Below are 22,438 nucleotides of genomic sequence, written 5' to 3' on the forward strand. Positions count from 1 at the left end.
AGGGATACTTGAACACTCAAGTATTTTGGATAGTATATTGATAATGTTTATCTCTTGTTTTTTATCACATCAAATATCTATTACATTTATCACTTCATCTATTATTTCTTTTTCTTTCTAATTGTATATTAGCATATGTTGTCCATTTAGCATTTTTCTTTTTCATAGTGGGAAAGAAAGGGGGTGGTACAGACTACGGACGTGCAACGACTATAATGCAAGGGGTTATTAATAGTTAACAAATGTTGGATGCTAGAGATTGAGATGTAGGGGCCAAAGAGGTGTAGTTGGTTGGTAAAACCGGGGCTCTTATGTGGATGGATAGCACATCACATGGTGCAGTTAAAGCTGTGAAGGTAGCTTGCAGGGTGTGGTCGTCATCGTGTGGGTGAAATGGATGGTGTGTGTGTGTAATTGTGTTGGTAAAATGGGACGATATGGACACGTTCAAGTGGAATCAATGGATTTCGTTATTAACTTCGTGATGAGAGCTAAAATAAAGAGGTTAGGTTCACGTGGGAAAAACAAACTTAAATACACATATCCAGCGAAGTGCGTAAATAAACGTAAATTATCAGCCACGAACCGAGATGACCAACGGAAAGAAGAATGTATGAGAATGTTTGTGGTACCTTTGCAACGATTAAATTTTTTAAAAATATGAGAAAATGAGTGATGCAAAAAGTAACATGGAGATGCTACTGCAGACATGTATATGCTTCCAGCTTAATATTGCAAAGGATGAGAACCGATTATCAAATTAAATGGTAGTTGTTAGAAAAATAGGTAGTTGCTTGCGGAATAACAAATACAGGGGATGTGGTTACAATTGTGGTCGTAATGTGATTACGAAACATTTTTATTTATTTCTCTGGATAAATGTGCAATGCGGTTGTTAACAGGTAATGTACGTAATGTACTACGAGCCTCCGACCCCATAAATACAAAGGCTTAGTAAAAAGTTACAGAATGATTACGATCGGTGTAAATATGACATATTTCCCTCCAACCTCCAGCCGCCCATCCGGTTCTTGTAGGGATTTTAATAACCTTGATGGATTTTCAGGAAGTACGTGCATTTGAGTAATTAAGTAAATCCCAGATAAAAAAGCCTCTTCTTTTTTCCAACACAAACAGAACAACAGCCAGTACTTCCATGAAAAAATGTATGATCCTATGGTGTAGTTGACACCAATTTTTTATCATTTGATGTAAGATTTTCTAGGGTATTTGTTACAGATTTTCCTGTGAGCAAAACTTATATACATGTTTATAGCATCATTAACCATTTTGAGGTGGAGCAGTAAACCAAAAATAATGAAAGAAAGATGTGGGGGATATGATACCAATATTGATACTACAAATACCGACTTTCATCATTTCCCACTTTCCTTCTGCTGCGCCAGAGAAGTCGAATGGGTGTACCAAAAAAACCTGCATCTGAACGATGTTGCTTCTCCATATAGCGCCGGTAAGTCTCAGGAAAAAGTTTTCCATCATTGACAAAGAACACAAATGTAGGTGGCTTTATAGCAGCCTGCAAGAGAAGATCCAGTTGGAATATAAAGTAATTAAATATATTTTGATTTATGGGTACAAAGAGTATAACCAACGGAGCTCAGGAGCAATCATGCAGCACTAATCATTTTGATCATTTTCTCAGAGACAAATTTTCACCAATAGAATACTCCATAAAACATCCTAATAAATGCAATGGAGAAGTCTGTAACATGAATAATAAAATGACATAACAAGAACGCATCCAAACATTCAAACTAAAAGACAAACAATAACTATTAACTACCATCATTACATGATACAAATACCTGAGTACAATAGTAAACACGCCCTCCTTTTCCACCACGTGTCCTGGGAGGAGGCTTAAAACCTACTGCTTCCTGAACTACTTGATTCAATGTAGAAGTCCCAAGTCTTCTTGATCTCTCCTTTTCAACTTCACTAGCAGCCACAATAATCCTATTGGTCAAAACAACAATAAGCAATCAGCTATCTACTTAGGAGATAAACTCCAATGAAAAATATCAAACCTGAATAAGTAAAAAATTTAACAACAAATTTTCTGAAATTTATTCACCACATGTAGAGATCAACTCCATGTTAATATCTACATCCAGAAAAACAAAGCTAGCTCATATCCAAGTGAAAATGATTCTGAAAAGAGTCATGTTCTCAAGTCCATTTCTATGTGCATTCCTCAAGCTCCAGAAGTGACCAAGGAATTTTTTTTTTTTTACCACACATCAAGAAATACCGGTACATACAAAATTGTGCAGAGCCAGTAGCGTGACTTAAATTCTACTACGACCCCTACATTGCAACCGCTAATTTCAACAAAACATATAAAAGCCTGACCTCATTCACCTATGAATGGAGAACTAGTTTTAAAGGGAAAGTTGGAGGAATTCAAAGCATGGAATTAGCATACTATGCAGCATAAACGAATCAATAAATTTTCAGATAAAACATACTTGCCAACACTATGACCAGCTACAACAGTAGAATAAACTATTGGAGCCCAGTCAAGTGAGCGAAGCTTCTCCCTGACATCTTGCTCATAGTATGATGCAGTCTGCTGGTTTTTATTTGGTATTGTATCCCACTTGTTTACAACTATCACACAACCTTTCCCTTCTTTTTCTATCCTTTCAGCTATGTTGTATTCCTTTAACAGACACTTAAATAGTTAAGGGGGGCAAAAAGTAACACTTTAATATAAGATGAAAACCAATTTGATTTCCATGTAACAAATAAAAGTATTAATCAGGAACCTGTTCTGTGATACAAGCCATGGCCTCGATGACAAGAGCAACAACATCAGAACGACGAATAGCACAAAATGCTCAATTCACTGATAAAGCCTTGGTTGTACTCCCAGCTGAAGCAATCGCTGATCTTTTCCTGATTCCAGCAGTATCAATAAGTTGGAACTTCTAGAGAAAGAAAATAAGAAAATAATTATTGAGCTGACTCAAAACTCTAAAAGATAACCAAATCACTACAACAATCTGGTATGGTCCAAAAAATATACTGCCTTAACAAAAAGGGGCGGGGAAAACCTTATAACCAACTAATCCTTTTCAAATTTTCATTCTCACAAATTGTAATAAAACATTTGAATTAAGACATGATTTTGATACTGCACACCAAGTGCTTACTAATTAGTCACCAAAAGAATCAAACCTGTCCATCTGGTCCAGTAAATTCAGTATCAATAGCATCACGGGTAGTGCAACTGATGGGACTGACTATTGTTCTGTCCTCACCAACAAGTGCATTCAAAATGCTACTTTTGCCAACATTTGGTCTACCAACAATTGAAATTGCCGGAACATAATCCTCTTCTTCAACAAGATTATTAGATTTCTATAGTTTAGCAGAAAAAGTAAATTATAAAATGAAAAATCTGTTGATGTATGTTGTAATTCAGTTAGTTAGTTAGGAGTTAGTTAGTGATTCATTTTGAAGTTAGTTTGACAACTATGAAGTTTGTTATAACTACATGTGCAGTGTGTATAAAAACAATGATCATCAATGAGAAGTATGAAAGTGCAGAAGTTTTTTTCAGAATTATAAGTCCCTTCTATTTTCTCTCAATCAATTCCTTCATCTTCTCTTATTCTCTAACATAGAATGCATGCGTGTGAGAACTTTATTGTTCCAACAAACTGGCATCAGAGCTGAGGTTCAAGATCCCTGGATACCGAAATTGAGATGACTTCCTCGAATGGAAATTTTTTAGCATCTATGCATGTTCTCATAGGCAAGAACTATGATGATTGATGTGCTCAGATGAAGGTAATCTTTCGATTTCAAGATGTGACAAAAGTGGTGCAAGAAGGGGTTCAAGAACCTAAAAAGAACCCAATTGATGCACAGAAGGTGGCTCGCCGTGATTTGATGAAAAAAGATGCAAAGGCATTGTTCATTATTCATCAGTGTGTAGATGCAGATAATTTCCAGAAAATTAGATCTGCTTATACTGCAAAGAAGGCATGGGATACTCTAAAGAAATCCTATGCACGGAATAACAAACTCAAGAAGGCAGTATGAACTTCTACAAATGAGTGATCAAGAAAGCATTGGTGAGTTCTTTTCTCGAATCTTGACTATTACAAATCAAATTAATGCTTATGGTGACAAGCAATCAGACTTAGGGATCATTGACAAGGTATTAAGAACCTTGACACCAAGATTCAATCATACAGTGGTGGCAATTGAGCAAAGTCAGGATCTTGAAGAAATGAAGATTGAAGAACTGCAAGGAATACTTGAAGCTCAAGAGATGAGGCTCAATGAAAGAAACTCACAAAGATCAGCTGAGCAAGCTATGCAAGCCCAAACAACCAAAGGGAACAACTATGATGGTGGCAAGAATAAGAAGGGAAAGTGGAAGAACAATAAGTGGAAGGGGTCAGGTGAGGGTTTCAGCAGTTCTGGAAATCATAACCACAATGAAAAAACCGACAAGAAAAGTGGAGGAAATCACAAAGTGGGCAAAAAGAAATTCAACAAGAAAGGGATTCAATGTTATAACAGTGAGAAATGGAAACATTTTGCAGATGAATGTAGAAATAAAAGGGTTCCAAGAATTGGCACAAGATGAGAATTTTGACTCTGATAAAGTGTTACTAATGGAAACTACAAACTCAGAAGAAGACAGTGTTAATCTGTGGTATCTTGACACAGGTTGTTCCAATCACATGATCGGACATAGAGAGTGGTTTGTAAACATTGATGATAAGGTGAAGAACAAGATCAAGTTTGCAGATAACAGTTCTGTAACTACAGAAGACATTGGAAAGGTGATGATTCAGAGGAAGGATGGACAACACTCATTTATCAATGATGTGCTATATGTTCCCAATATGAAGAATAATTGGTTGAGTTTGGGACAGTTGCTAGAAAAGGGCTACTCAATGCGATTAAGAACAGTCAACGGAAGATGTTTGATAGCAATTCTAAAGGCCCCTTTGTCAAGAAACAGAACATTCAAGATTGGAATTCAGATTGCAAAATTTCAATGCTTGACTGTTTCTATAAGTGATGAAAGTTGGATGTGGCATCATAGGTTTGGTCATCTAAATTTCAGGAGTTTAAGTGAATTTAAAAGTAAGAAAATGGTTCATGGTCTCCCTCAAATTGAGATACCAAAACAGTTGTGTGTTGAGTGTTGTGTGTCAAAGCAACCAAGAAATTTTTTCAAGTCAGAAATTTCAATAAGATCAAAAAGAAAGCTTGAAGTGATCTATTCTTATATGTGTGGTCCTTTTGAAGTGAAATTCCACTCACTTGGGGGTGCATCCTCTCAGAAGTAGCTTACCCAAGGGACCAAAATTCAGACGCCTGCATAATTCTTTTGCGTGGAGATTCACACTTGTTAACTGCAAGAATGACATATTTATCTGAGTATTTTTTACGTAGCCAATCAGCAATCTCCTCATCAGCTGCTGTTAGACCTGCCTGTTCAACATAATAGCCATTACTGTCTTCGGTTCGTTTGGAGCAGCTTTATGAAACAGTCGATCATATCTTGCTTTTAAAATAGAGTAAAAAAAACTTCGTACCCCATTGCCCAGAGGCTCTTCGCTATGCGAAGGTATGGGGGAGGGTTAGTCACCAAGACACAAGGGATATTGTAAATACTAAATTTTTTTTTTGATCAGCAGAGTAAATACTAAATAGTATACACACTGACAGTGTAAATAAATATTACAGTCATTGAATCACAAACTATCATGTATAGTAAGTTTGTTGACTTTTACAATAGCAATCTTAAAAGTCATACCAACAATGACTTTTGATTGGTTGGCCATGTAAATCATTTTACATTGACAGTACATAGCATTTAAACTCTTTAAAATAAGTCCTAAAACAACAAAATTTGATGTCCCATTTTGATGTTGCATAACTGTCAACTGCAACCAGAAAGCACTACAGAAACTCAAAGCAGTAAAAGCTAAAAGCTTCCAAGATTCAACCAGATTCCAGAATTACCAAAAAATGTCTAATAATACCTGTGGCCTACGAGGAATAGATTGCCCATCCTATACTTAATACAAGTAAATATCACCTTTTGACATGTTTTGCCATCCTTTTTTTATATATTTATTATATTACAATAAGAATCAAGCAGGGTAAAAGATACAACCTTAGAGAAGGAAAAATCATAAGATATTGCAAGAGATTATATGTGAGCATACAAAATACCTGACCATCAACCAGGAAAATAATCACAGATGATTCTTCCACAGCTGCAGTTGCTTGTCTCTCAATCATTGAGGGCATCCAGGCAACAGCTGCCTCTCTAACAGCAAGTGGAATGCCATCCATACCAATGGTAGTAGTAATAGCCAGCTCTTCCATAACAGTAGCTTGTGATTTTGAAACGGTTATAACCCCACCGGTGTCCACTACCATGAATTCATGCTCTCCCCAATACGATCGACCGTATAAACGATCCCTGGTAACCCCAGGTTCATCCACCACAATTGCCCTGTTTCCCTACAATTTGAGCAGTAGTAAGGAGAGGTAGGTAACTGTCATAATAGATCAATTTCAACATTCAGATTCTAGACACGTTAAAATTTCAAATGTTATTTCCCTAGAAAACGAGAACATATAACAACGAAAATTAAAGCTAGAAGAAATATTCAATACCCCAACAAGACGATTATATAATGCTGATTTGCCAACATTTGGCCTTCCAACAATTGCAACCCTTGGGAGAAGATTGTCAGGAATCTCCCATTCAAATTAGATGAGGTTCAGCAAATGACTCTATTTACTTCAATCTCTTCAAAAGAAATAATTCAACTCCTCCTAACTAGTTACAAACAATTAAGAAAAAGTATCTGTTTAAAAGTAAGTGTTCTGTGCTGTTGAGACATGAATTACATCAGAATCATATAACTGAAAGGTGAAATGACTATTTTGTTTCTTTATCTTATTTATTTTGTTCAAAATGGTCCTTTATTTTTTAAAAGTTCACTTCGATCCTTTAGCTTATTTAAAAGGTTCAAAATGATCATCTATCTTTTAAAAAGTTCATTTTAATATCTTATTTTATTTAAAAGCTTCAAAATGGTCATTAACTATTTAAATCTATTCAACTCTATCTTTCAAATAATACTTAGATTAAGGATCAGTTTGAATATATTTAAATAGTTAAAGGACTATTTTGAACTTTTTAATAAGACGAGGTACTAAAGTAATTTTTTTAAAAGAAAATATCATTTTGAATCTTTTTAAAAGATAAAGGATCGAAATGAATTTGTTAAAAGATAAAAAACCAAACAGAATAAGAAAAAGAAGATAAAAGAGCAAAATGATTATTTAGCCTAACTGAAAAGACTCATTTCTCCTTCAATTCTTTCGCATTGTATAGAGTTCCAGAATTTGCCAAGTTTATTATCACCGTAATAACAAAAGTAAACTGAATGTCATACAAACAATTTTTGTTCTACGTGGACTCTTCCTGCGGGATTGAGCTGATTCCTTGCGATCACTTTTCTCCTCGTCTTCTGAAATCACCAAACATAGAAAGGTCGTTATTGAAGACTCGCTATAAAGACAAGCAAAAGCTCAATGAAAAGAAGACACACCAATGCTCAAAATCTGAGACAGAGAGCTTGAATACGCTTGGACAGCGTCCTTCGCTTCTTGCTCGAGGGCAACGACATCGAGGTCGTCCAAATCATCGGATTCTTCATCATCGACGCTGCCGGAGAATTCACCGGCGGTAGGACGGAGGACGGAACAGGATAGGGTGCGGCGAGTGAGCTTCTGGCGATAAAGGATTGAAGAGGAGAAGGGAAGAGTGTTGTTGAAAGGGAAAATGGGGTTTAGGGTTTTAGCGAAAGTGTAAGAGATAGGTATTAGAGTTAGAGTGCGTGCCATGAGTAACTATATCTCAATTCTCAGGATTCAACATTTGGCGGGGTTTATCAGTTATCACTATTCCCCTTCTCTCCTCAATTCGCCTTTTTTTCCTCATCGATATTATGTTAATAAATATGTTGGAGGGTGTTTGATTTATATTTTTATTTTTTGATAATTGTTTTTATTTTTAAAAGATTAAAATTTTGAAAATATGTTTGATTTAATTTTTTATTTTATGCTTTGAATAAATGTAATATCGCATTTTCAATTTACACGAGGTTCTAATTTCAAACGAAAATAGATTTTATTATTTTAAGTTTTTGGTTCGTTTGAAAAAATATTTTCACAACAAAAATTCAACCAAACACATTTTCATCATCATTTTTTACTGTGAAAATGAAAATAGAAAATATTTAAACCAAATACTCCTTATTCTCACACAAACATATATCTTGTTCAACGCTCTTTTCAAGACAAAATTTAGTTGTTTTAAGTATTTTATCCTGATTTTAATGAAACAATTTGTAATTTTGCACTTCAATTTTGTTTTAAGTATTTTTAATGTTATTTATATTTCATTAATAAAATGTCACAATAATATATTTATTAAAATAATATGGAGAATAATTATAAAACTTCACCCTAGCCCTATTTGTTCTAATTACGCATTTTTTATTAGCATGTTATGAATCAATTTTTTAATCAATTTTAAATTTTTTTTACCAGTTTTTCTCAACGAGCTTAGTTAAATCAAACATTGGGTTAATTCACTGGTTTTTCGATCAAAGCGGCTGATTTGATCCAATTTTCAAAACATAACTATAACTATTGCTTCTCTTCTCTTTTTTTAACGACATAATTAACAAATAATAATTAATGTTATCTTAAAGTTTTAAAATAATAGATAAATGTAATTTTATTTTAAAAAATACCAAAAAAAATAGCGAAGGTAGCACTGTGTATACAAACATAATGCGGTTTTCATGTCTATTTTTCTCTGTATTCCTCCCATTCTCACTCAAGCCAGGTATAGAAAGGCTTGACAAATTATTATCAAACTCAAAAACTGGCAATTGGCACAATTTGGTAACAATTCAATCGGAGAAAACTACTATTTAGTGGGCCGAACCTAAAACTATCAAATGATGCTATGCAAGTTTGTTTTGCCCATTGCTCCATGCCATAGTATTATATCTTTTCATTGATTAAATTCCAAATTAAGAAATTCTTCATTTTATAATTGCATCTTAAGGTACATTTGTCAATAAACTGAATAAAGTATCAAGCAAACCATGACAAAGTATATACACATTTTAATTGGAAACACCGAATAATAGAAGCTACTAATTTCTCACCTACCTTAAATCGCTATCCTTCTCTCTATAAAATACTTCTTGTTTCCCTAAACATGTATATAAAAAAGTTACAGAACGAAGGATCAGAAAATCTGCATGTATACCCCCATTTGCCAATGCTCTGTTGTGGCCAATTGAAAGGGAAAATGGAAGCTGCATTCCTCTTACACGTCAGTCTGTTTTGTTCAGTGCCAGCAACTCTTTAATTTCTTATTCCCTTGTGATGTTTTACTTGCTAACTCTGCAGAATCACACACTTCTTGCGGGTTATCTGGTTTAACTTTTATTTTTACCGGATTCCCAATCTTTGATTTATCTTCCATTCTAGCAATTTCTAAAGCTTTTGTACAAACTGGAAAACTCTGATCATCCCAGAACTCCAAAATCACACCAGAACCTATGCATGTTCTTCCCTCATAGAATGCCGCAAACTGCCCAGCTGCTAGGCCTTGATCATCTTCAGATATGCGGACAACAGCAGAGTGACATTGGCCATCAGCTTCGACTTCCATTTGTAAGCTACAATCATAAAATCCAGGACCATGTCTCACCTGAAAAGGTTAAGATACCATTAGTAATTTACTATGAGTACTACAAAAAAATGGAAAACGTTTTTAATAACAGGGAAGAGAATTTGATATTCAAGTAATCCACCTTGCATTGGAGCTGAGTTGTCTGGCCTGGGGGCAACCCGCTAAGCCATTTAAAAGAGCCAACACGGAATACACGCCTTCTTTTGTCAAAGGAAAAGTAATTTCTTGACACAAAAACTACATTGTTTTTAACATCCTTCTCAACAACATACCTGCATAAGATAAAAAAAAATGGGATGAATTTCTTTCTTGTTTTTTTAATCCAAGTCCAAATTTGACATCTGGATAGGAATGCATTGAAATAATATTTTGAAATGACTCAAGGTGGAGAAAATAATTAAGGGAAAAAATGCTCCCTTCCAAGTGAATGGTCAAAAAATTTGTACAACGCAGATTGTATTCATAATCTCATATTTCTGCACCTACAACGTGGATATATATTCAATACAAAAAGGATTGTATAATTACATGATTGGAAACTTGTAAGACAAATACAACTAATGTCAAAAAGATAACAAACCATGGGCCTCCAGGTAGCCGTAGACCCTGGCGCTGACCAATAGTATAAAACCAAAATCCTCGATGTTTGCCAAGGAAATCTCCTGTCTCAGCTTCTAGTATGACACCTTCTCTCTCCCCAATATGTCTTGCAACAAATTCACTGAATCTTATCTATAACTCAAAAAGGGAACAGAGATAGAAACAGAAAAGAAATCAAACTTCAAGACTTGCTTCCAAACAGTAAACAATAATATGGCACCATTAATATTTTAAAATAGAAAAGTCAAGAATGGTTACAATAATTCATAATGTACACTGCCATAAGTGTCATTTTTATTTTATTCTTCCACTTTTAGAACCATCTGAAAGTTCAAAAGTGATTTGTAAAGACTTCTCATCACCATGAAATAGATATGATGTAAAGGAGCTGCTCACTCCACATACCTTGCCCAAAAAGCATATTCCTTGGGAATCCTTTCTATCCTTATTTGGTAGATCAAATTTTGTGGCAAGCTTGCGGACTTCATCCTGCAGATGATGTGGCAGGAGATAAAAAATAGATTAAATATTTGTTTAAAAATAGTGTTAAAAAAAACCTTCATTCAGAAAAGTTTAACATGTTAGCATTCATAAATGGTTTACTGCAAAATACCATCCAAATATTAGTCTCAACCTACAATTAATCGCACTTAAAAACCTATTTAATAAATATATTCAGAAAACATCCTGCCTGAATTTTCATGTCAGCACTCATAAAATGGGATAGCAAGTGGTGTTTTAGAGGAAGAAAAGAATGTAAGCCACAAGATGAAAAATAAAAAACTTCATATAGAGGAAGATAACTTGTTGGCCTTTAATGTATAAATGGTTACTGAAGTCCAGCCTCCAAATTTAACCCCAAAAAAACAATTAAAGGCACACAAAAAATTTAAAAAATATATTCTGAATGCTTACTGCCTGAATTCTAGCGATAGACATCATAATTGACTGAATCACAGACAAAATTAAGCACAATTTAAGCATTGAAAAAGGTACAAATTCACAACAAACCTTGGGAATACAACCAAGCGGAAAAAGAAGTTGCTTCAGCTGGGATTGTGAGAGGTGTGAAAGGAAGTATGTTTGATCCTTTACCTAAAATTTCAAAATCACATTAGGATCTTACAGCATGGAAAAATATTTCCCTGAGTAATAACAAGGCAAGCAAAGAAATATGCAAAAATTAATACTACCATAAAAAATTATATAAGCTAATCGGCATATAGATTCTTCAGACAGCACTGAAAGTAAAGAAATATGACCTATATATAAACCACAAACACAAACAAAATCTTGTAACCATAAATTGATATCTCATATTGGTACCATGTCTTGTGATAGTTCCAGAACAGAAGGTTCATCCCTCCGATCAGAACATGGGTGGATAACATTTGCATAATGCCCAGAGGCAACATAGTCAAAACCCATGCCACCAATCGCATCCAAGAATGCACCTAACATAAACATTTGATTAATGAAATGGGAAGAAAGCAGAAAACAAACTACAATGAGGTCAGATTGGATTGATTGCACGGGACTAGATGCATACCAAACTTAATTCTTGTATTGCACAGAACATCAGGGTTAGGGGTTCGGCCACTACTATACTCTTCAATGAGGTAAGAAACCTGATATGCAGATGAGTAAGTTATATAAGTGGCATCAATGACAAAAACTAACAAACTAGCAACTAACGTTGGCCAATAAAATAAAAAAGTGGCAGCAGTGACCTAATACATTTGGTCATGTTTGGATAAGCTTCTCATTAAGCATTTACTAATGAAGAAAATAAGTAGATAAAATGAACTAAGTTCTCTCATAAGTTAAAATTAGCTTATAGCCTTATACATAAACTAAATAGCTAATCTATAGAAGCTCTCAAATTTAGTTTATTTAAAAACTTATTTTAACTTATGCGTAAACTAATTTTAACTTACAGGCGAAACTTGATTCATTTTATCTTTTTATTTTCTTTGCTTAGAAGTGCTAATTCAAAAGTTTATCCAAACAAGGCCTTGTCAGCTAAAAATTCTTGGTGTGCAAATAACAGAAAATGTTATTGCCTAATAAAGGGAAAGTGAATAAAATATTGGACAAAAGTAGCTGAATCGGTCTTGCGTACCACATTGTTCCAGTATTCATCGGTTAAATGAACAACTTCTAACGGTACATCAACCTGCAAATACAAACACAAACATAAACACCATTTGAATTTCCATTAGTAATGTGTCTTGGTGAGCATAATCTACAACAATAAAGACGTTGATAAGAAAATGACCTGATTACAAACATCTTTAGCATACTTCAAATCGTCTTCCCAGGGGCACTCAGACCAAAAGTTCTCGAAATCTTCCTACAGAAAAACCACGCGTGAGAAAGAAACAGCCACGGTACCAATGACCTAATTCAATTTTGGATGAGAAGAAGGACGGCGTACTTGGAACCATATCTTGAGGTAGAAAGCGGTGCAGGAGTGGCCAGCGGCGTGGAGCAGCCGGAGAGCGACGCTGCTATCGACGCCTCCGCTGACAAGAACCGCGACTCGGAGCGGCGAGTTCTGCGGCATGGAGCAGCGGAGGTAGCGGTCCAGGTCGCCGGAGAGAGGAGGCGAGGTGTGCGCGACGGCGGAAGAAGAAGGTCGACAAAAAAGCTTGAAGGTGCGACATCGAGGCCTAGGGTTTAGCGTGTGGAGATTTTGGCATGTGAAGGGAGTTAGTGGCAGAGAAGCCATTGGCCTCCAAATCGAGTTCCATCGCAGCGCCACCCTCAGCATCACTTCCACCACTCAGACACCTCATCCGTTTCCCAAGAAAACGTTTCAGGATAGGAAACACACTTTCCCGGATTTCTGTATTTTTATTTATTTGAAGATTTTACCTCTATTTCTAAATTAATTTTACTCTTATAAAAAATAAATTAGACTAATTTCTAAGAATTATTAATAAATTTTAATAATAATTTAAATTTTTATTATCAAATTCAAAACATAACTAATATTTTAATTTGCATATTACATAATATAAAAATACTAATTTTATATATTAAAATTAAAATTCGTTATAAATAAATATTTATGATATGAAAATTAAAATGTGAACTAATAAATAATAATTCATAGACTTCCTTGAAATCACTCCAAGTTTTCAGTCTCAAAATTGTGTTATTTTTATTGGATAATTTTTCCATATATAACAGTAATATAATATATAAGGCTAGGTCGTAATTTATATCTCTTAAGCAAGTGTATGATTAAAAATATTTATTTGATGTAAAAAAAGTTTAACACCTGTAACCAAAAAAAAAATTGTTAATTATTTGATTTTATTCTAATGTTTTAAAATGGGGTGATACTAATGCAAATAGGTTAACTGGGCCGGGTTGGGTTGCAACTTAAAGTTTAAAACCCTCATTCTACCCTACTTCTTCTTTCCTTTGAGTCGGTGTGCAGCAGGGAGCTCTGCCGCCTCCAACAAAACAGAGTTCAGAACACAAACCCTCGAACCGAACGTTTTTGAGGGTCAGTCTCTCCTTCTTCATTCACATAATCGCTTCTTATTTTCTCTCAGCTTTCAATTGGGATCTCAAATTATGTAGCTCCACGGAATTTATCTTGTTTTACTCTTATAGTCCCTTTTTCTTAATTTTCTGTGGCAACAAGGTTGATAGAGCACGATGGTTCAGTACAATTTTAAGAAGATTACCGTGGTGCCAAATGGGAAGGATGTGGTCGACATTATCCTCTCTCGCACCCAGCGTCAGACACCAACCGTTGTGCACAAAGGATATGCGATTTCACGGCTGCGCCAATTCTACATGCGCAAAGTGAAGTATACTCAGCAGAATTTTCACGACAAGCTCTCCACCATAATCGACGAGTTCCCCCGGCTTGACGACATTCATCCATTCTACGGTGATCTCCTCCATGTGCTCTACAACAAGGACCATTACAAGCTTGCTCTTGGCCAAATCAACACTGCCAGGAATCTCATTGGTAAGATTGCCAAAGACTATGTCAAGTTATTGAAGTACGGTGACTCGCTTTACCGGTGCAAGTGTCTTAAGGTTGCTGCTCTTGGCCGCATGTGCACTGTGATCAAGAGGGTTGGCCCGAGTTTGGCTTATTTAGAACAGGTCAGACAGCACATGGCTAGGCTTCCCTCTATTGATCCAAATACGAGGACTGTTTTGATCTGTGGATATCCTAATGTTGGTAAGAGCTCGTTCATTAACAAGATTACCAGAGCTGATGTGGATGTGCAGCCCTATGCTTTCACTACCAAGTCTCTCTTTGTGGGTCATACTGATTATAAATACCTGAGGTACCAAGTAATTGATACGCCAGGGATTTTGGACAGGCCTTTTGAAGATCGTAATATTATTGAGATGTGCAGTATCACTGCTCTAGCACATTTGAGAGCTGCAATCTTGTTTTTCTTGGACGTCTCTGGATCTTGTGGTTACAGTATTGCTCAGCAGGCAGCGCTGTTTCACAGCATTAAGTCTTTGTTTATGAACAAGCCGTTGATTATAGTCTGCAACAAGACTGACTTGCAGCCACTGGAGGGGATATCAGAGGAAGACATGAAGTTGGTCAATGAGATGAAAGCTGAAGCCTTGAAGACTCTAGTTGGTCAAGGAGGTGAGCCTACAGACAATAACAGTGTATTGTTGACCATGAGCACTTTGACAGAAGAAGGGGTAATTGCTGTAAAAAATGCAGCATGTGAGAGGTTATTGGATCAGAGGGTGGAGATAAAGATGAAGTCAAAGAAAATTAACGACTGCTTGAATAGGTTTCATGTTGCAGTACCAAAGCCTCGTGACCAGAAGGAAAGGCCTCCATGTATTCCTCAAGCAGTTTTAGAAGCTAAAGCTAAGCAAGCTGCTGAGAAGGAAAAGAGAAAAACTGAAAAGGATCTGGAGGATGAGAATGGTGGGGCGGGTGTATACTCAATGAACTTGAGGAAGAATTACATTTTAGCCGATGATGAATGGAAAGAGGATGTGCTGCCAGAAATTTTGGATGGACACAATGTGTATGATTTCATTGATCCTGATATTCTGCATAGGGTTGAAGAGTTGGAAAGAGAAGAAGGGATGAGACAGGAAGAAGCTGAGGATGATGATTTTGAGATTGATGGAACTGAATTGACACCCGAGCAGCAAGCAGCTTTAGCTGAGATCAGGAAAAAGAAAAGCTTGCTCATCCAGCAGCATAGGATCAAAAAGAGCAATGCAGAGAATCGGCCAACTGTTCCAAGGAAGTTTGATAAGGACAAGCAGTTCACATCAGAAAGAATGGGAAGGCAACTGTCATCTTTGGGGCTTGATCCCAGTTTGGCAATTAAGAGAATGCACAGCAGATCTGTCTCTAGAGGTCGGAAAAGGGATAGATCGCCTGAAACAAGAAGTGCTGATGGTATGGATACTGATGGTGACACACCTAGCAAAAAACAGCGTCTGAGTAGATCACTGTCACGGTCCAGGTCAGTGTCACGCCCACCACATGAAGTTGTGCCTGGAGAAGGCTTCAAGGATTCTGCTCAAAAGGTCAAGGCAATCAAACTTGCAAAGAAATCTGTCAAGAAGAGAAACAAGGATGCCCGTCGTGGAGAAGCTGATAGAGTCATACCTAATCTGAAGCCCAAGCACTTGTTTTCTGGGAAGCGTTCCAATGGAAAAACTGAGAGACGCTAGGACAGGTATGTGCTTTTCCAATGCAGCTTGCCTTATTTATATTGTAGCTAGTCTGCACACCAAATATTTCACTAATTTGCTCATATAGGAAGCCGTTGAATGCTGTTTTTTGTCACTAATGACTACTCTCAGCTTTATTGATTAGTAGTTGATTTTTCTTGTTAGACTTTTGAAATTTACCTAGTGAGTTATACATGTTTTGTGGTTTCAGAAGATGGTTTTCAGTATTCACAACTCACTGGTGTCTGTAAATTGTTTTCTCTGCAGGGGATGCTGTTTAATGCATTTTAGAGGACACCTGTTGGCATTTTTCAGGGCTGCCAAAAAAAATTGTTATTTAATGTAAGTGTTTTGTTGGAGTTTAAGGTTCTGTGCTGGCAACATAGTTTACTTATACATCTCTGCATTTTATTATTGTTATCAAACTTGTCATTCTATAAGTTGCAACTTTACAGCTTTCTTTGAATCAAGGAAGCTGCTGTTTGAATTTTATGACTCAACATTGAGTGCTGTTATTGGAACTTGGAAGTTAGTTCCTTCTAGCTTGATTGCTCTTTCATCTCAACTCCCACATGTGGTTGACTTTGTTCTAGTATATTGTTCAAACTGGTTTAAATATTGTATGCAATATACAATAAAAGGCTCACGATATAGGATAGCACCTTATTGGTTCGTTGGGGGGGGGGAGGGGGTTAAACTGTTGGAAGGCCTTTATTGTATGCAAGGATAATATACATACTCAATGAAGAGCACATTATAGTGGTAGCATATAATTTGATCCTATGATTTGACTTGAGTTTAAGTAGTCACTTTTTTTTATCAACAAATGTTAATTTGTTAGAAATGTCACTTGGGAGAATTCAAGCCCGAATTACTGGACCAACATTATATCTTCTTAAGTAGTCAGGGGGATAAACTGTTGGAAGGCCTTTATTGTATGCAAGGATAATATACATACTCAATGAAGAGCACATTATAGTGGTAGCATATAATTTGATCCTATGATTTGACTTGAGTTTAAGTAGTCATTTTTTTTTATCAACAAATGTTAATTTGTTAGATTTGTTAGAAATGTCACTTGGGAGAATTCAAGCCCGAATTACTGGACCAACATTATATCTTCTTAAGTAGTCATACTTGTGTTATATCCTGCAATTTGGGATGCAAATTTACATTCTGGAATGTAATGGGAGGTGTATGATACAGTAGCCCAAGATAATATAATAAAGCAATAAAGGAACACTTCAACTAAACATTAACCATTGAATATAGTCTACAGAATGATGAAATTCAGGACCAAAGTTTTGATGAAGACAACTTTTTCCGTTAACTTGATTGATATCGTCTAGTTTCTAACCCTTGGAAATAGATATTCAAGATGGAAAAAAGCTATTTTATTGGTTTGGTAGTGTATGTGTATGCTTGATAGTTTTGTGAGATTGTATCTAATGTGCTTATGTATGTGTATTTTGTGAAGTAAAAGTACAGAATTAAATGAGCGGTAGTGGCTACCAACCGCATAATAGACTTCAGAACTCGTTTTTACAAGCCAAGATAAACTGGTTTAAATGCTGGTTTTTACAAAACCAATTTGAAACTGTTATCTGATTCCAAAGCAGTTTGATTTTTAAAAGCAGGTTTGAAAGTGGTTCAAAACTGAATCGGTTTTGAACTTGTATATTCAAGTGGTTCATTTAAATGACCACTATTTTCTGAAAATAATTTTGAAATCAAGCCTTGTCTCATTTGGTACAAGAGTAAATTACACCAACCCTCCATGAGTTTTTATCAATTACATATAGCCTCATATTGAGAATAATAGAGGACAATCATCATTCTAGGAATTAACTTTTGAGATTGAATTAGATTCAAACTCACATTTTAAGATGATATCAAAGTTTATTTTAGATCCATTCAAAATGTTACTTATTATATTATCCACGCATCAAGCCTAAAAGTGATGAGCGTTAGGGGGTGTATTAGGAAAAATTTAAATCTCACATTGATTAGAGATAGTGCTAAGATAAAGTATATAAATGGAGGACAACTCTCATCGAATGAGTTAACTTTTAGAGTTGAATTAGTTCTAAATTCACATTCTAATACCTCATTTTTTCTACATTAATCTCCTTTTAACTTTAAAAATATTACATTAACATTTCTTATATATGTTTTAAAATATTACATTGATACATACCTTCTCAACACTCCTCAAATCTTATACTAATACTTATTACAAGAAAGGTGAATGGAGCTTCAATTCTACCATAGAGATGCGGAATTCTAGTGAGTTTATAAGGTTTTCAACGATGGTTAGCTTTCTTAGTGTAGTTCTCTTATCAGTTTGTTATTAGAATTTTTTACTATGTCCTTCAGTGTAAACAGGCGATACGGGTGATTATACCAGCATTTACAAGGTATTGAATTTTACAATGGAAGTATAAGGGATGAGGATAAAGATATTAATATGATAATTAAGTTATGAGACTCCCTTACCTTTTAATTAGTCTTTTGGTGTTTTTTGTTTCGTATGCTTAACTAAATTAACAAGTACTTTTTTTATTGAAAAATGAGTAAAAACTAGATTAAGGGATAATCAACTGTGCTAATAAGCTGTTAGATGTATTAAATGACCGATTTGTAGGGAGTAGGCATGTAAAAGAATTCTCTAAAAAAAACATGTAAAAGATTAACTTTTTATATTACAGTATCTCGTATACTTAAGTCATAATATAAGCATGGGTTCTACCGAAACAAGAGGCATATAAAGAAAATAAGTGATTTTATTTTGTTTTATTTTGGGAGTTATATAATGTAAGCTTCTTTTTTTTTTAGAAAAGGTATATAATATAAGCTAGATGGACAACAATATATACTTCTATCATGGAAAAGGAGCAATTTATTTGAACTTGGATATTTCTATTAAGGAAAAAGAGCGCAAGTGTCTAAATATTTACTCACTTATAAAAAATTTGAAAAGATTCAACGCGTTATGTCGGCTTGTAAATATGTGTATAGAAAGTGTTTAAAAAACATTCAAAGAAAAATGATTTTATTCACAATTAAAAAAATATAAACTAATATATGAACATAAGATTTAAATTTTAAAATTATGTAACTAATAAAATTGTATTATATTTAATATTTATTGATTAAAATGATCAAGAAATTAAAAATCTTATTTGATGAGGTAATTAAGCAAGGCCGGCCTTGACATTCTCTTGTGGGTCCAAAAGGTGAAATAATAGATTAGACTCTTTTATATACAAATATTGAAAAATGTAAATATTCATTGCATAAAAAAATAAACATGTAAATTTCATTAAAAATGTTATGTTTTATTATATTCAGTAAATAACATAATTTTAACAAATTTAAAAAAGAGAATTTTCATTCAATTTACGACCAAAAAAATTACCCACAAATATTAATAAAAAAGGCTACATACACATATGTATATATAATTTTTCAATAATAATTTTATATAATTATATTTCTTGTATTTTTTTTTTCATTTCTTTGTTTCTTTCTCATCACATCTCCTTTATATCCTTTTTCTATCTCTCTTACCACTCAAGATATACTTCCCAAAAATATAAGTTTACAACATTACAACCATCATTTCGTATAATGTTTTAAGGTCCTTATTTTTTTCTCAATGTTTCTTAATAATAATAAAAAGAAGTTAAATGAATAATATTTCATTATGGTGTTCTTTTTGAAGTAGATAATTTATTATTCTTAAGACAAAAATTAGTTTACTTTAAATTAAGAATTTGAGGTTCAACTATGTTTTTAAAAATTTAAACATGATACCTAAATATAATAAACGTTTCCTATCCTTCGAGTTGTTGCCATGAATTTTAAAAATCGAATCTCTTTTATGTTGCTACAACGTGTTAGTGTTGTCTTATATTATGAATATTTTAATGTATTAATTTAAAAATTATAATTTAATTTAAATTTTATATTTGACCTCCCCTAAAAAAATGGTCTTGCTCCTTTTTTCTTTCTTTCTGAATAATGGTCTAGGTCCCTATTGTCTATCGACAAAATATCATTACTTTATATTAAATTTTATACATATTTTTATTCTTTATTAGTATTTTAACTTTTAGTTTTAATTCTTCTATAATTTTAGTTTTAGTTTACATTTCTCATCTTGTTTAAAAAAACAAATTAATACTTTAATTTTATTATCATAATTTCATTACATGTTGATACATCTCATTAAAGTGAAAAATCGTTTAATATGAATTTTTGAATTAATGAAGAAAAAGTTAACAACCGAGAGAGTATAGTGCTTTCTAATCGCATGACATTTTAATTTGGATGAAAAAATATAAAATTTTACAACAAAAAATCGATTTATGAAAATACCATAAAATAATATAAAAAAACATTGTTGCATCGCTATATAGACTTTTTTTTACCCTTTCCCAGAGTCATCACCCCCTCCAGATTAAGCTCAATATCGGCCTGTAAATAATTAAAAATGAAAGATTAATTTTATATATATGATATAAAAAATCATTAAAAAAAACATATAATATTTAATCAATACACACACTCCTCATTTTGTTTAATATGACACAACCCCTTACAAAGTAATAGACATTATACTGTTAATAGGATGCACCCACAAACATTCTTTCACACCTCGATCTACGTACACCCATATCCCATGATTTGTATGAAAGGCAAAAGCAGTTATAAGTTACGTAGACAAGACTATACTGTGCAGCCTTAGATTTTCAACAATTCTATTATGTATTGTTAATTAGTAATTAATTAAAGTGTTTGATTTTTATGTTTCTATCATTTTTTTTCACTTTCACTGTGTGTTTAGTTACTTTTGGAAGAACGATTGGTATAATTGAATTGAATCATAAATAGATGAAGAAAAATACTAGAATTTTAAATAGTTAATGTCGTAAGTGCTTTATACAAATTAAAGAAGATGTGAGATCGAGAGAGAGAGTCATACCTCAGTGTATTCTTTCCTAATTAAAATTTGTTTAACTACGTACCACTCAATTATATATAACTAAATTATTAAAAAACATGTATATATTTTTTTATCCATAAAAATTAAAGATAAATATCAAAAGATATGTTCAACCAATTATATCTCCCTTAATTGAATCAAAATCATATGTACATACTACTACGTACTATGTAATTGCTTATCCAAGTCGATGAATTAGAAATTAGTTTTACTCCGTCCAGGGCCATCTAAGACCAATACTGATTTTCATATTCATTCATAATTGATACCTACCATCATCTTTATTTCCCACGTCTTGTTTCTAGCTGTTTTATGATCAGAATCATATATCCTAAGAAAACGTTCCCCGTATCATAATCCCACTGCCTTAGGAGATATAGCTAGTCCGTTACTCTGGTGGTTGCACTTTCTTAATTTATTGCTAGGTTTTTAATGGCAAGTTTGTTGTTGGTAGGACCCCCTCTCTCATCTAACTAAAGTCATGCTTGCTTATTTATGAGGTAATCAACATGAACAGTATAAAACTTTGGCTTAAACATGCAGTACACAGAAAGCATGGAAAAGCTGAAGCCTTCGGATTTTGGAAGTTTCATCACTAATTTTAGCTAGCTAGCTATAGTATATAAATATATAAAATAATAATATCACATATAGATGTACGTAAGTATGTGGATGCATAATGCATATTCAAACACGGATTAAGACATTACGTTCATGTTTTTGGCTTGCTTGTTTCCCCGGTCGTTCTCTACTTTCATTAATTATACTTTTCTACACTTTATTTTTATTGATTAAGAATGCATTTCGAAGCAACTTGAAAATGGGTCATTTCTTATGATGTGTTTATTTTGGGTGAAGGTTTTAGGATTTGCTGTGGACACGTACGAACCCTTTCGCATATTCTCTTGAGCCTGCACTATTTGCTAAAACTGCGATTAATCATTATATTATTTGAAGTCAAAGCAATATGATGTGTTGTAAACGACATAAATTGGAACTCTGAGGTGGACAAATTAATGTTGGTATTTTTCGTCCCTTCTTTCAATATTTTTTTTTCCTACCTTCACCTGAGCAAATATCTTGCCACATTTCTTAAACTTAATTAAGCGAATCTATAGCCACTTTCATAGTTTCATAAGCACATGATTTTGTGACAGAAATATATCATCCACCCTCTCCTAGCTCATGCCCACTTGGTCCCTCTGGGGGGATGCCAATTTATTAAATTGCTTGCTTCTTTTAACTTTTCCTTGTACTACACCTTGCAACTTTTTGACAATCCTTTCTAACCTTTTGAGTTTGTAGAACTTGTATAAGGTGGTTACAAAAACTTACTATGAAAAAGA

The 22,438-nt window shown here is 34.0% G+C and overlaps 2 protein-coding genes and 1 pseudogene across 4 annotated transcripts; 1 reads left to right on the forward strand and 2 right to left on the reverse strand.

The window, feature by feature from the left end:
- Positions 1-1,169: 1,169 nt before the first annotated feature.
- Positions 1,170-7,986, reverse strand: LOC114377117 (annotated as a pseudogene).
- A 1,123-nt stretch (positions 7,987-9,109) lies between these two features.
- LOC114373947 (tRNA-specific 2-thiouridylase MnmA-like) lies at positions 9,110-13,229 on the reverse strand. 3 transcript variants are annotated; one of them, XM_028331527.1, is made up of 10 exons: positions 12,825-13,228; positions 12,666-12,736; positions 12,510-12,563; positions 11,937-12,015; positions 11,714-11,841; positions 11,399-11,482; positions 10,793-10,876; positions 10,368-10,519; positions 9,909-10,059; positions 9,110-9,805 (listed from the first exon to the last, which is right to left on the reverse strand). In XM_028331527.1, exons 1-10 carry the CDS (start codon positions 12,832-12,834, stop codon positions 9,440-9,442), a joined length of 1,179 nt encoding a protein of 392 aa, XP_028187328.1. In that variant the 5' UTR covers positions 12,835-13,228; the 3' UTR covers positions 9,110-9,439. The 3 variants fall into 3 exon arrangements, with proteins under 3 accessions (XP_028187328.1, XP_028187327.1, XP_028187329.1); XM_028331526.1 differs by having other exon boundaries at positions 12,666-12,740; XM_028331528.1 differs by lacking the exons at positions 9,110-9,805; positions 9,909-10,059 and adding an exon at positions 10,066-10,269 and having other exon boundaries at positions 12,666-12,740; positions 12,825-13,229.
- Positions 13,230-13,749: 520 nt separating this feature from the next.
- LOC114373946 (nucleolar GTP-binding protein 1-like) lies at positions 13,750-16,649 on the forward strand. The gene is made up of 3 exons (XM_028331525.1): positions 13,750-13,904; positions 14,046-16,089; positions 16,352-16,649. The coding sequence occupies exon 2, from the start codon at positions 14,060-14,062 to the stop codon at positions 16,082-16,084; it is 2,025 nt and encodes a 674-aa protein (XP_028187326.1). The 5' UTR covers positions 13,750-13,904; positions 14,046-14,059; the 3' UTR covers positions 16,085-16,089; positions 16,352-16,649.
- Positions 16,650-22,438: the final 5,789 nt, after the last annotated feature.

Source organism: Glycine soja, chromosome 11, assembly GCF_004193775.1.
Source record: "Glycine soja cultivar W05 chromosome 11, ASM419377v2, whole genome shotgun sequence".
Classification (NCBI taxonomy): domain Eukaryota; kingdom Viridiplantae; phylum Streptophyta; class Magnoliopsida; order Fabales; family Fabaceae; genus Glycine; species Glycine soja.

Bases quoted from the DNA above. Each gene is read 5' to 3' on its own strand.
- LOC114373947 (XM_028331526.1), bottom strand. From the start codon at position 13,160: ATGCTGAGGGTGGCGCTGCGATGGAACTCGATTTGGAGGCCAATGGCT. The intron at 12,741-12,824 runs GTACGCCGTCCT...GTTTTTCTGTAG, and splicing joins ACCTCAAGATATGGTTCCAA to GAAGATTTCGAGAACTTTTG. The intron at 9,806-9,908 runs GTGGATTACTTG...TAACCTTTTCAG, and splicing joins CAACTCAGCTCCAATGCAAG to GTGAGACATGGTCCTGGATT.
- LOC114373946 (XM_028331525.1), top strand. From the start codon at position 14,060: ATGGTTCAGTACAATTTTAAGAAGATTACCGTGGTGCCAAATGGGAAG.